A 15,118-nucleotide genomic window follows, 5' to 3' on the forward strand; every position below is an offset into this window, starting at 1 on the left:
CGACCTTGAACAATATCTCTGAAGCTTCTTGTTGAGACGAGATGCCATCATGTCTACTTGAGGAACTCCCCAAAGACATGTCACCTCTGCGAAGACTTCTTGGTGGAGGCCCCATTCTCCTGGATGGAGATCGTGTCTGCTGAAGAAGTCTGCTTCCCAGTTGACCACTCCCGGAATGAGAATTGCCGACAGAGCTCTTGCATGTCTTTCTGCCCACTGGAGAATCTTTGTCACCTCTGCCATTGCCGCTCTGCTTTTCGTTCCGCCCTGATGGTTTATGTACGCTACTGCTGGTACATTGTCTGACTGGATTTGTATGGGTTGATCTTGAAGAAGATGCACCACTTGTAGAAGGCCGTTGTAAATGGCTCTCAACTCCAGAACGTTTATGTGAAGACAGGTTTCTTGACTTGACCATCTTCCTTGGAATCTTTCCCCCTGTGTGACTGCTCCCCAGCCTCGAAGACTTGCATCCGTGGTTACTAGGACCCAGTCCTGAATCCCGAACCTGCGTCCTTCCAGGAGGTGAGAACTGTGCAGCCACCACAGGAGCGAAATTCTGGCTTTGGATGACAGGATTATCCTCTGATGCATGTGTAGATGGGATCCGGACCACTTGGAATACTCTGGCATGGAATCGGCCAAACTGTATGGCCTCGTAGGCCGCTACCATCTTCTCCAACAACCGAATGCATTGATGAATCGACACTCTTGTTGGTTTCAGAATTTGTTTGACCATTCCCTGGATTTCCAGAGCCTTTTCTGTCACACGCCAGGGGCAGCGGCCGCCGCGCTTACCCCTGCGTGCCCGCTGGTCCTCCTGGCGGTCCCCGCCTCCGGTGGTCGTCGGGTCCCGGCGTCTGGCTGGCGCTGCTCCCGGCGGTTCCCCGGAGTGTGGGCGCCGCCATTGCACCCGGCGTCACGTGGGCGGGGAGCGGGTGACGTCATTGGTCCATGCCGCCAATCCAGATAGGGCGGGGAATTCAAAACCAGACGTCGGGCAGAGCCCCGGCGCCTGAGTATTGTCTCTACTTTGGAGGTGATCTCCAGTGCTCCTGTTGCTGCTGTACAAATCTCCAAGTGTTTCCAGCATCCAGCATTCCTCCCTGCACACCATTCTGTGTGCTTCCAGCGTCCAGTGTGCTTTTCTATTGTACAAATCTCCAGTGTTTCCAGCATCCAGCATACCTCCCTGCACACCATTCTGTGTGCTTCCAGCGTGCTTTTCTATTGTACAAATCTCCAGTGTTTCCAGCATCCAGCAAACCTCCATTCACACCATTCCGTGTGCTCCCAGCGGTCAGTGTGCTTCAGCATCGCTCTCAAGCCTCACACCATTCCGTGTGCTCCCAGCGGTCAGTGTGCTTCAGCATCGCTCTCAAGCCTCACACCATTCCGTGTGCTCCCAGCGGTCAGTGTTCCTCAGCACCGCTCTCAAGTTCCGGTCATCCTGAGAATCACTAGCATCAACCACGAACTTTGGTGGCTGCTAAGTTCTGCATGAGGAAAACCTATATCCGGCCATCTCTACTCCGGCCCACCTGTGGTTCCTCTTCCCGATCATCGGAAGAACCCCAGAGTTCTCAACACTCCCAACCCGGGTCAGTGACAGTATACTCAGGCCACATGGACCCGGGGGATCGGAACACAGTGTCAAGCGCCATCCAAAATTTGGCTTCCCGAGTTCAGAGTCAAGAGGCGGCACAGGGCCAAGTAATGCAGTATCTCCAGGAATTGTCCGGCCGTCTGGATCAAATTCAAGCATCTCTGGCTTCAGTTATTCCGGCTCCCGTTCCTGTACCCGCTCCGGTAGACGTTTCCAGTAATGTCCAACCCTCGGCTGGAATCAGGTCACGTCTTCAGCTTCCTACTCCCTCCCGCTATAATGGGAATCCAAAGAATTTCAGCGGTTTTCTAAACCAGTGCGAGGTGCATTTTGAACTTCTTTCACACAATTTCGCCACGGATCGTTCTAAAGTGGCTTATATTATTTCCTTGCTAGAAGGTTCAGCGTTGGATTGGGTGTCTCCGTTATGGGAACGGTCTGATCCATTGGTTTCCAATTACACCAATTTCATCGCATCCTTCCGAAGAATCTTAGACGAGCCCGGCAGGGCGACCGCCGCTTCCTCTGATTTGCTTCGTGTTCGGCAGGGCTCTCGTTCTGTGGGTCAGTACATTCTGCATTTCCAGACCATTGCCTCAGAGCTACGCTGGAATAATGATGCTCTCAGGGCCGCCTTCTGGAACGGGCTCTCTCATCGTCTGAAGGACAAGCTGGTCACTAGGGATCTGCCGGATCCACTAGAAGAGTTGATCTCACTCTGTGTCAAGGTGGACCTCCGCATGCAGGAGCGTGGTGGTGAACGTAGTCGGTTGGATCGGTCCAGGTTTCGGCTTCCTCCTCCTAGGCAAGCGGCTGTACCATGTCCGGACGAACCCATGCAAATCAACCGATCTCGACTGTCTCCGGAGGAATGACAGTGCCGTCGTGAGGGTAAACTTTGCCTTTACTGTGGAGCCACAGATCACTTTATCAAGTTCTGTAAATCCCGTCCTGGAAACAGGCAGGCCTAGCTTGTTCTGGAGGAGTCAAGTTGGGGGTCATGACCAAATCTTCTCCGACTATGGATTGTCTACTCTCCGTGTCTCTGTTTTCCGAGTCAGTTGCCAAATCTCTTAATGCCCTACTGGACTCTGGGGCTGCAGGAAATTTTGTTTCCCTTTCTTGTGTTCAGAGGCTGGGTTTAAAGCTGCAGCCTATCAAACGACCTATTACGTTGACTGCTATCAACGGTACCAAAATAACCAATGGTCTTATTACAAGTTGCACAAAGCCCATCAAATTACAGGTCGGAGCTCTACATCAAGAGCGTTTAGAGTTCCTAGTGATTCCGGAGATGCCCCACGATCTTGTCCTGGGGTTGCCTTGGCTCAAAACTCATAACCCTCACGTCGACTGGAAGTCGTTGCAAATATTGTCCTGGAGTTCGTTTTGTCACTCTAGTTGCATCACACCCGTTTATCCGCTCCGTGCATCTTCCAGGTCGGAGGAAGAACTCATTCTGAAGGCCTATCGGGAGTTCGCAGATGTCTTCTCTGAACAGGCGGCTGATCAGTTACCACCCCATAGACCCTGGGACTGTCCCATTGAGCTTATCCCAGGGAAGATGCCACCCCGGGGTCGCACGTATCCCTTATCACTACCTGAGACCCAGGCTATGTCGGAATATATTAAGTCTAATCTTCTTAAAGGGTTCATCCGTCCCTCTACCTCCCCGGCTGGAGCGGGTTTCTTCTTCGTGAAGAAGAAGGACGGGGGGTTAAGACCATGTATCGATTATTGTGGCTTAAACGATATCACCATTAAGAATAAATATCCCTTGCCACTAATCACGGAGCTATTTGATAGGGTTCGTGGAGCCCACGTTTTTACGAAGCTCGACTTGAGGGGAGCCTATAATCTTATATGCATCCGACAGGGGGACGAATGGAAGACTGCCTTCAATACCAGGGATGGGCATTACGAATATCTGGTAATGCCATTCGGCCTCAGCAACGCTCCTGCCGTTTTCCAGGGTTTTGTAAATGAAATCTTCTGAGATATGTTATACCAAAGCGTAGTGGTGTACTTGGATGACATTCTAATATTTTCCAAGAATCTTGCAGAGCATCGACTACAGGTCAAAGAAGTACTTCTCCGCCTACGGAAAAACCGTCTCTACGGCAAGATTTCCAAATGTACCTTTGAGGTTCCTTTAATTCCGTTCCTCGGTTATATCATCTCGGGTACGGAGCTTCGTATGGATCCGGAAAAACTTACTGCCATTCAGGATTGGACTTAGCCTCTCTCTCTGAAAGCAGTACAAAGATTCCTGGGCTTTGCGAATTACTACAGAAAATTAATTAAGGGATTCTCCACCATTGTTGCACCCATTACTGCATTGACAAAAAAAGGGGTCCGATCCAAGTCTGTGGTCTTCCGAAGCCATAGTAGCGTTTGCCCGGTTGAAATCAGCTTTTATGTCAGCTCCGGTACTCCAACAGCCAAATTTTACAGAACCATTCTTCTTGGAAGTCGATGCCTCCTCAGTCGGCATCGGAGCCGTTCTTTCACAGTGCTCTTCTGATGGGAAGTTGCATCCATGTGGTTTCCATTCTCGTAAGTTCTCCTCTGCTGAACGGAACTACACTATTGGAGATCAGGAACTTTTGGCAATAAAATCTGCCTTAGAAGAATGGAGATATTTATTGGAAGGTGCTAAACATCTAATTACTATTTACACCAACCACTTGTTGTATATCAAAACTGCCCAATGCCTGAACCCCCGTCAAGCTAGATGGGCGCTCTTCTTCACTCTGTTCTCGTTTGTTGTTAAGTACCGGGCTGGGACTCTCAATGCCAAAGCTGACACTCTGTCCCGTTCCGTAACGGCCTCAGATGAAGAGAATTCCCTTGAGAAGAGTTTAATTCTCAGTCCAGTTTCCATTTCCGCAGCTCCTACTTCTCTAGGTCCTCCTCCTGGGAGAATGTCAGTACCAGTTGAATTTCGACCAAAGATACTGCAGTGGGCCCATATCTCCAAGTTTTCCGGTCACCCGGGAGCCCAGAAAATGTTTGAATTTCTACGACGATCATATTGGTGGAACACCATGAGGAGGGATGTACAAGATTAGGTCAACTCTTGTCCTCAGTGTGCCCAGCACAAAACTCCTCGTTTGCCTCCTGCTGGTCTGCTTCGTCCACTGTCCATTCCTAGGAAACCTTGGACCCATATTTCTATGGACTTCATTACCGAGTTACCCCTCTCCAAGGGTTGCAATACCATCTGGGTGATTATTGACCGCTTTTCAAAAATGGCACACTTTGTTCCGTTGACAGGCCTACCAACAGCTCCCAAGTTGGCTCTACTGTTTATCTGAGAACACTTTCGCTTGCACGGGTTACCTCAGGAAGTAGTCTCTGATCGAGGGGTACAGTTCACTGCAAGGTTCTGGAGGGCTCTCTGCTCGGCCTTACAAATAAAACTCAAATCCTCATCTGCTTATCATCCACAAACCAATGGTCAAACCGAACGAGTCAACCAGGATTTAGAGACATTTCTCCGCATTTATCTCTCCCCTTCACAGGACGACTGGGTGGAGCTGTTACCCTGGGCTGAGTTTGCCCATAACTATCTGTATCACTCTTCCACTGGTGAGTCTCCATTCTTCATCAATTATGGATTCCATCCACAAATTCCAGAGTTACCACTCCTTCCTTCAGAGGATATTCCTGCTGTTACTTCCACTCTTCGGCACTTCAGTCAAATCTGGAGTAAGGTTCATGCTAATCTCAGGAAAATCTCCATTCGATACAAGTTCTCAGACAAAAGACGACGAGCAGCTCCTCAATACAAGGTTGGCGACAGGGTATGGCTCTCCACCTGCAACCTCCGTCTAAGAGTGTCCGCTATGAAATTTGCTCCAAGGTTCATCGGCCCTTACCCAGTTTTGCAAGTCCTGAACCCTGTAGTCTGCAAATTGGGTTTGCCCTCACTTTCGTGTCCCAAATTCTTTCCATGTTTCTCTCCTTCGGCCTCTCATTTTAAATCGTTTCTAGTCAGAGTCCCCTAGTCCAGTTTCGGTGGAGACTGAGGTTGGAACAGAATTTGAGATCAAAACGATTCTCGACTCCCGCTACTACCACAAGAGTCTTCAATACCTAGTGGAGTGGAAAGGCTATGGTCCTGAGGAAAGAAGTTGGGTAAAAGCTTCCGATGTCACTGATCCTCGACTAGTTCGGATCTTCCATTCCAAACATCCAACAAAGCCCGGGAAGTGTCCGGGGGCCAATCCTGGAGGAGGGGGTACTGTCACACGCCAGGGGCAGCGGCCGCCGCGCTTACCCCTGCGTGCCCGCTGGTCCTCCTGGCGGTCCCCGCCTCCGGTGGTCGTCGGGTCCCGGCGTCTGGCTGGCGCTGCTCCCGGCGGTTCCCCGGAGTGTGGGCACCGCCATTGCACCCGGCGTCACGTGGGCGGGGAGCGGGTGACGTCAACGGTCCATGCCGCCAATCCAGATAGGGCGGGGAATTCAAAACCAGACGCCGGGCAGAGCCCCGGAACCTGAGTATCTTCTCAACTTTGGAGGTGATCTCCAGTGCTCCTGTTGCTGCTGTACAAATCTCCAAGTGTTTCCAGCATCCCTCCCTGCACACCATTCTGTGTGCTTCCAGCGTCCAGTGTGCTTTTCTATTGTACAAATCTCCAGTGTTTCCAGCATCCAGCAAACCTCCCTTCACACCATTCCGTGTGCTCCCAGTGGTCAGTGTGCTTCAGCATCGCTCTCAAAGCCTCACACCATTCCGTGTGCTCCCAGCGGTCAGTATTCCTCAGCACCGCTCTCAAGTTCCGGTCATCCTGAGAATCTCTAGCATCAACCACGAACTTTGGTGGCTGCTAAGTTCTGCATGAGGAAAACCTATATCCGGCCATCTCTACTCCGGCCCACCTGTGGTTCCTCTTCCCGATCATCGGAAGAACCCCCGAGTTCTCAACACTCCCAACCCAGGTCAGTGACATTTTCTACTGGAAGAAATACCCTCTGTACTTCTGTGTCCAGTATCATTCCCAGAAACGATAATCTTGTCGTCGGTTCCAACTGTGACTTTGGAAAATTTATGAACCAACCGTGTTGTTAAAGTACTGTCAGGGAGAGTACAATATTCTGCACCAACCTTTCCCTGGACCTCGCTTTTATCAGAAGATCGTCCAGGTAAGGAATTATATTGACTCCTTGCTGTCGAAGGAGGACCTTCATCTCCGCCATCACCTTGGTGAAGACCCTCGGTGCCGTGGAGAGTCCGAACGGCAGCGTCTGAAATTGGTAATGACAATCCTGCACTGCAAATCTCAGATAAGCCTGATGCGGAGGATAGATAGGAACATGTAAGTAGGCATCTTTTATGTCCACTGACACCATGAAGTCCCTTTCCTCCAGACTGGAAATCACTGCCCTCAGAGATTCCATCTTGAATTTGAACCTTTGCAGGTAGAGATTCAGTGTTTTCAAATTTAGAATCGGTCTGACCGAGCCGTCCGGCTTTGGAACTATGAAAAGGCTTGAATAAAACCCTTCTTGTTGCGACAGGAAAACCAGGACAATCACTTGATCCTGACACAGTTTTTGTATTGCTGCTGCCACCACTTCCCTGTCTGGGATAGAAGCTGGTAAGGCCGATTTGAAAAATTGGCATGGGCGAATGTCTTGAAACTCCAACTTGTACCCGTGGGACACTATTTGTGAGACCCACGGGTCCAGGCCAGATTGAACCCAAATCTGACTGAAGAGTTTCAGACGTGCCCCAACTTGAGCGGACTCCCGCAAGGGAGCCCCAACGTCATGCTGAAGATTTGGCAGAAGCAGAGGTTGATTTCTGCTCCTGTGATCCAGGAGAGGTTGTGGATTTTTTCTCCTTTTCCCCTTCCTTTACCCGCAAAGAAAGGGGAACCTTTACCCTTTTTGTATTTATTGGTCCGAAAGGACTGCATCTGAGAGTGTTGTGTCTTTTTCCCCGATGCAGGAGCATTAGGCAAAAATGTAGACTTACCTGCGGTAGCCGCAGAAACTAAGGCATCCAGCCCATCTCCAAACAAGGCCTCGCCTTTATACGGGAGAGCCTCCATATTCCTTTTGGAATCTGCGTCAGCATTCCATTGGCGAATCCACAACGCCCTACGTGCTGAGATTGCCATGGTAGCAGCTCTTGATCCCAAGAGACCAATATCTTTCATGGCTTCCAGCATATACGCAGCAGCGTCTTTGATATGACCTAATGTTAGGAGTATCTCGTCTCTATCTATTGTGTCAATGTCTGATGACAAGTTTTCTGACCACTTTTCAATAGCACTACTCACCCACGCACAGGCAATGGTAGGCCTGAGTAGTGTCACATAAATAGATTTCAACGTAGTCTCTAACTTGCGGTCCGCCGGCTCCTTTAGTGAAGCCGTTCTAGGTACAGGTGGAATCACCTTTTTTGTTAACAGAGACAGGACACTGTCTAAAATGGGGGGTGATTCCCACCTTTTCCTGTCCTCTGCAGGGAAAGGGTAAGCTGCCTGAATTCTTTTTGGAATCTGAAATTTCTTTTCAGGGTTAGTCCAGACTCCCTCAAAGAGACTGTTCAGCTGATGAGATGGAGGGAAAGTTACATTAATTTTCTTTTCTTTATTAAAGTAAGCCTTTTCCTGTAGTAAAGGAGGGCACTCCGTAACTTCTAACACCTCCTTTATAGCAACAATCATGTATTGAATGTTTTTCGCTAACTTTGGATCTATTCCCCTGGAATCACTAGTGTCGACACAGGAATCAGAGTCCGTGTCGGTATCAGTTTGTACTACTTGTGCAAAAGATCTTTTTTTGTGAACCAGAGCGGTCCCCTGTGGATGAAAAGGCAGAACTATTAAAAATCACATCTTCCACTGATTTTCTCCAGTTTTCTGCATGAAACTCAGACTTATCCAATCTCTTACTGATATGATTCACACTATCACGTAATTCTTTCACCCATTCAGGCTCGTGGTGCGACAGCAGCGCCACCACATTATAAAACTCTGTGTCCCTAAAATGGCTCCCTCAGGGGAAGAGCTCCCTGCCTCAGACATGTCACACACATGCACAATCACACCACAGACACTCCGGGGCTTATTGGGGACAGACCCACAGTCAAATCTGTCAGAAGGACACAGAACAGGAATTGCCAGCTCACCACTCAGCGCCAAGGAAAAAATCCCTGTGCCATGTACTTTGTACACAGAGACCTTAAGCGCTTATATAATGCCAATAATATGACTGAGCACCAAAATTACACCCCCCCCCCCTTTTGCACCCTGATACTTGATTCAGAAGTGGAGAGAAGGATCAGTTGTTCTTCCCCTGCAGCAGGTGGGAGAAGTGTGCTGGCTGCCTGAGGAAGAAGCTCCGCGCCCTGTAATGGCACGTTTCCCCTCAGAGCTAATTTCTAATATTTATACTGGTGGGGTGTAGGACTGTGCCACAACATCATATGATACCTTTTGCCAGTGAGAGTAGGTTTCATACTGTTGCCAGCAGTCTCCCTGTAAAATAAAAAACCTAAATAAAGTTTTGTAGTAGAACTCAGTAGAGCTCCACTAGAGTGCGACCAGTCTTCCTGGGCACATTTTCTAAACTGAGGTCTGGAGGAGGGGCATAGAGGGAGGAGCCAGTTCACACTCTGAAAAAGTCTTAAAGTGCCCATAGTTCTTGCGGAACCGTCTATACCCCATGGTACTAAAGTGGACCCCAGCATCCTCTAGGACGTATGAGAAAGAGGCAATTTGGATGCCCTTGCACAAACTGGCTTTATTTTACCTAAGTTGACCCCCCTCCAGTGTGTACTCCGAAATAGTGTTTAGTGCAGCCAGTAACAGTGTCAGCGATCGGCGTAGGAGGTTACTTCAACTAAATGTGGAGAAGATGATGTTCATCAAAATGAATTATAAATTCCTCCGGGAAGACCTTTACCAGCAATTGCCTCCAGAAAGTACACAGGAACCTGTCATGGTGGATTCCAGTGGGGACAAATTAATACTCTGTGAGGAGGAGGATGTACACAGTGAAAAGGGTGAGGAATCGGAGGATGAGGTCGACATCTTGCCTCAGTAGAGCCAGTTTGTGCAAGGAGAGATTGATTGCTTCTTTTTTTGGTGGGAGCCCAAACAAACCAGTCATTTCAGCCACAGTTGTGTGGCAGACCCTGTCGCTGAAATTATTGGTTTGTTAAAGTGTGCATGTCCTGTTTATACAAAATAAGGGTGGGTGGGAGGGCCCAAGGACAATTCCATCTTGCACCTCTTTTTCTTCTTTGCATCATGTGCTGTTTGGGGACTAGTTTTTTTAAGTGACATCCTGTCTGTAACTGCAGTGCCACTCCTAGATGGGCCAGGTGTTTGTGCCGCACACTTGTGTCGCTTAGCTTGGCCATCCAGCTACCTCATTGCACCTCTTTTTCTTCTTTGAATCATGTGCTGTTTGGGGACTAGTTTTTGAATAGTGCCATCCTGTCTGCAACTGCAGTACCACTCCTAGATGGGCCAGGTGTTTGTGCCGCACACTTGTGTCGCTTAGCTTAGTCATACAGCCACCTCATTGCACCTCTTTTTCTTCTTTGCATCATGTGCTTTTTGGGGACTGCCATCCTGTCTGCCACTGCAGTGCCACTCCTAGATGGGCCAGGTGTTTGTGCCACACACTTGTGTCACTTAGCTTGGCCATCCAGCTACCTAATTGCACCTCTTTTTCTTCTTTGCATCATGTGCTGTTTGGGGACTATTTTTTAAATCTGCCATCCTGTCTGCCACTGCAGTGCCACTCCTAGATGGGCCAGGTGTTTGTGCCACACACTTGTGTCGCTTAGCTTGGCCATCCAGCTACCTAATTGCACCTCTTTTTCTTCTTTGCATCATGTGCTGTTTGGGAACTAGTTTTTTTAAGTGCCATCCTGTCTAACTGCAGTGCCACTCCTAGGTGGGCCAGGTGTTTGTGCCGCACACTTGTGTCGCTTAGCTTAGTCATACAGCCACCTCGGTGCAACTTTTAGGCCTAAAAACAATATTGTGAGGTGTGAGGTGCTCAGAATAGACTGGAAATGAGTGGAAATGAATGTTATTGAGGTTAATAATACCGTAAGGAGCAAAATTACCCCCAAATTCTGTGATTTTAGCTGTTTTTGTGTTTTTAAAAAAAATCATCCAGATCCAAAACCAAAACCAAAACACGAAAGGGTGGTTTTGGCAAAACCGAGCCAAAATACAAAAGTGGAATTAGAACCAAAACCAAAACACGAAAAGTGCCAGCCGCACATCTCTACTATTTAAGTTAACCATTTCTACTGAGTGTTCTGGAGGCTGCAGCATAATAAAACATGAGACTGAAGGTCAGGATACTCAAACGTCATCCCCGCCTGAGTACAAGTCACTTGTAATATCATGGGAATTGTGCACAGCATATATTTATATATGTGGAGAAGGATAGGAAAACATATTTCATTTAATAACTACTTGCTTGCAGACTGATCTTGCTGTATATACACTTACCATGTGCCCACCGTTATCAGATACCTCTGTCATAGGACCTAACTAGATCCAGTTAATAATCCGTGGATTCATAGGGGGAGATTCATATGTTTGAAAAGTCAGTTGGGTGTCTATCTAATAGACAGGAAAAAACAGACACCCAACCGACTTTTCAAACATTTGAATCTCCCCCATAGTGTACCCATTCAAGTTTCACATACATACATACATACATATAAACAAGAAAACACATTCCATACGTGCGAGCTTACACAGATATGAATCACGTTTGCATTTAAAAAGTTACGGTGGCCTACACTTACTCCCATAGTGGTTCACATTATCCTGCAATACTAATAGGTGAATGGTTACCTAGAAAACAAAATTTTCTACTTGTCCAGATGGGATGTAGTTATGTGACCGGCGGCACAATACCTTCCCCATACATTCCGCCCCCTTGGCATGCCGACAAGAACCCGACCACGGTGCACAGCTCACTTAGGGGCAGATGTAGTAAGCCTGGAGAAGTGATAAAGCAGTGATAAGTGGAAGGTGATAACGCACCAGCCAATCAGTTCCTGTCAAATTACATATTGGAGCTGATTGGCTGGTGCGTTATCACCTTGCACTTATCACTGCTTTATCATTTATCTGCCCCATTACTCAAATAGTATTATCAATACTCGTCTGGATATGATAGGTCCAAAACTAAATACATATAAAGTGTCTTCTAACTAAAGAACTGTATAAATCTCTCATTCTATCAATCCATCAACCTACGTGACAGTATTCTAACACTATATATAATATTGTGAGGTCTATCATTACAAAGCCTAAAGTTTCTTCTCGATATTGTGATTGTAATGTATGTGCGGCAGCCAAACCACACAGCACTGCAGCAGACCACACCAGTGTAAGCATCTTCGTCATATAAACCAACAGTAATCATGTCTGGAAGTTATATTATTTATCTACAAACTATAAAATGTCTGCAGACTAAAGCTTATTATAGTGAGTCACTTTTCAGTGGATGAACAAAGGGATTGCCGTCTAACCATGTGCGTCTATGGATTATGGATACTATTATACGGAACCTGTTACAGCTGGTTGGTAATGAGCTTTGCTGGGTTATAATAAGGAGTCATGATCTAGGGATTCGCGTGCTAGCCCATCAGCATTTGTACTGGCTGGGAGGAGGTATCGCTACCAGTCCTCAGGGAACCACTTTACACCAATGGATATTAACTTAGAGCAATAAAAATATATATATATATATATATATATATATATATATATATATATATATATATTTAGCAAAAAGAACAGACTGATACAACAGACAGGTTTAAAAAGTTATTTTCATTTCATTTAGGAAAATATATACTAAATACACAAAGGCATATTGCTTTTATACCATCATTTCTATTGTAAGACAATGACTTGCAGCTACAGATGGAGCAGCCTGTGCTGTCATTGCTAGATCGTCAGATCAGTAGCCTACCTATTATAAGGAATGGGATGTTTGCGTTACAACATGTAAATCAAGTACAGTATGTCCCCAATTAAGTAGTTGAGCGTTCTCCATCATATAAGTACTTTATAGCTTATTTAGCAAGTGTGTGTTTAGCAAACACTTTTACATCTTAGTTTGCTTATGCTATATATTGTTGTTTAGTCATGGGTGGCCTTAAAATACAAGAAAATCTAACTGGGAATTCTGTTTTGTTTCTGGTGATAATATTAGAAAGAAATAACTTATAAAAAAAAAATGAAAAGAAGCATTGAAGAATCGGAAAACAGCACATGGGTTGCTCTTGGCATACCTGTCTTGTGCTCGTATGTAACTACTCCTATAGGTGCATATTTGTATGACCAAACGGTTCATATTCGCCACCTTGTGGCGGAAGGTTTATGTCGTTTATTCTGGAGCAAAACTGCTTCTCCACCTTGGCCACTTCCCACAATAACGACTGGCTGTAACTACAGTAATTCAAATAACGTCTCTGAACTTCAGCTTGTAACTGTGGTATCTACCATATCATTGCCTTATTGTGTATGGCTTAGCTTCTTGTGATCTATAACCTCAGGTTCATTTACATATACTGGAATTTTCCAGAGGTCAGATCCGCATCTATAGCTGCGTAACAAAATGCCTATGGGATGAAAATTGAACAATTCTTCTACAATGTTTAAAAAAGCCCTTTAAATTCTCCTTCCTAAATATCAGGTGTCATCCATGGCGATGCGCTAATTTGCCTTCTGACAGAGCACTATAGTTTGATCTAGCACAGATGCAGCTCTAAACAGAGACTGAAGTTTCAGTCGGAAGCACAAATCTTCTTAAACCTTCTTGCTAGTTTGGTAGAGAGTGAGACTTGGGATGCAGATTGCAAGACGAAGACTGCAAAATCCTTGAGAAATCCTCTTCACCACAGTCATTTATGTGTCAAATGGAGCCTTCAGCTTTCAAACACCAATAGATGCTTAAAATTCAGGGCATGGCAATACAGTACCAGCACTATAAATAATTCAGCTTCTGAGTGCAGTAATGCATTATGCCAACCAAGACATAACAGCCGTTTCCCTTGTGTTCTCTGCTGCTGTCATATTTTACTTATTGCAACATCCTGGCATTTCCATCCTGTGAAATGTTCAAAGGGTCTGGAGCAGTGTAAGAGAAGTTTCTGAACTCATCCTGATTAATCATTGGGAGAAGCTTCTCATCAATGGGGGTTAATACGGCTTCCTCTTTAATGAACTCTGGGTCAAAGTTGCTCACATCTTCTCTGGTTTTCTGTATGACAAAAAGAAAAGGTGAGATGCCTATCAGATCACTGGCCACTTTGTTTGTGCTGAAATAAATCATGGATACGTTTAAAAGAAAATTGATGAAAAAGATCTATCTATCTATCTATCATTAAAAAATGTATTTATTTCCGTCACCGTTTCGGGTCACACACCCCATCATCAGGAAGACTTATAATTACATAGATAGATAAACAGATCTATATATAGCTCTCGATCTATCTATGGGTGTGATTCAGGGATGGATAAACACAGCTGCTGCATCTTTGTATGCAATGGCTATGCTACAGTATGCTAAGGCCGAAGGAGGTGTATTGTGTAAATAGACGCCTCTTGCCATCTTCTATTATCCGCTGCTACGCCTTAAGACACTGCATCAGATCACTCTGCGTGAACATCGGTCATCTAAGTAAACCTCAGGTAACTCAGTATGGCCAGTGTTTTCAGACAGCAGGTCCAGTGAAGTTGCCACTGGCTTTAGCACGTCCTGAAATTGGGGGTGACACGCCCCACTTTTTCTGAAAGGCCCGCTCCTTTCCTGCCCCCAAATGGTTGCAGTATGTCAATCATCCTGTGGCTTAGGGGGCAGGCACTGTAATCCTCACTGCAGATGGAGATCTGCACATGCGCCATACAGATCCTGCGCATTCACATATCTCGAAACATCGGAGGTGTACGCAAACCATCGGGGGTGCATAAATCTCTGAATTTGGACTTATGTTGTAATGTAATGTACCACCTATTGTAAATGATACGTCACTGAAGAGTTACATGGCAATATAAAGGTGCAAAGAATTATATCAAGTATTTTATGCCTGTACCAGGGTTAGGGGGTACGTTATTACTACACATTTCCCTAAGGAACAGAATCAGTGATACAAAGAAGCAGACTTCTAAAACTTCTGAAAAGGAAATTGGAGCTGTTGCCATAGCAACTAATCAGATTCTAGCTAACATTTTATACAATGTATTAGATAAATGATCACTAGAATGGCTATAGCATCGCTGTATAAACAAGTATTATGTACAGAAGTTCACATAGTAGCATACCTCCCCAACCATTCAGTTATCGGCAGGACAGTCCCTATTTGAAGGCTCTGTCCCGCTGGCACGATTGAGACTGCAATGTCCTGACTGCCAAGTGGTTGGGGAGGTACATCTGCCCTACATGTGACTGGTGTGGGCAGTTACAGAGTCACAGGGGGGACCAGCAGCAAGAAAAAAAAGGGACAGCCTA

General features: G+C 46.3%; 1 protein-coding gene across 2 annotated transcripts in view; it reads right to left on the reverse strand.

Annotated features, from left to right (window-relative positions):
- Window positions 1-12,416: 12,416 nt before the first annotated feature.
- PRKCH (protein kinase C eta) overlaps window positions 12,417-15,118 on the reverse strand; it is a 386,129-nt gene continuing 383,427 nt past the window's right edge. For both annotated transcript variants that reach the window (XM_063947701.1, XM_063947703.1), the window contains exon 14: window positions 12,417-13,870. In XM_063947701.1, coding sequence (XP_063803771.1) covers window positions 13,691-13,870 — 180 coding nt within the window. In that variant the 3' untranslated portion in view covers window positions 12,417-13,690. The remainder of the gene's footprint in view (window positions 13,871-15,118) is intronic.

Source organism: Pseudophryne corroboree, chromosome 12, assembly GCF_028390025.1.
Source record: "Pseudophryne corroboree isolate aPseCor3 chromosome 12, aPseCor3.hap2, whole genome shotgun sequence".
Lineage (NCBI taxonomy): Eukaryota > Metazoa > Chordata > Amphibia > Anura > Myobatrachidae > Pseudophryne > Pseudophryne corroboree.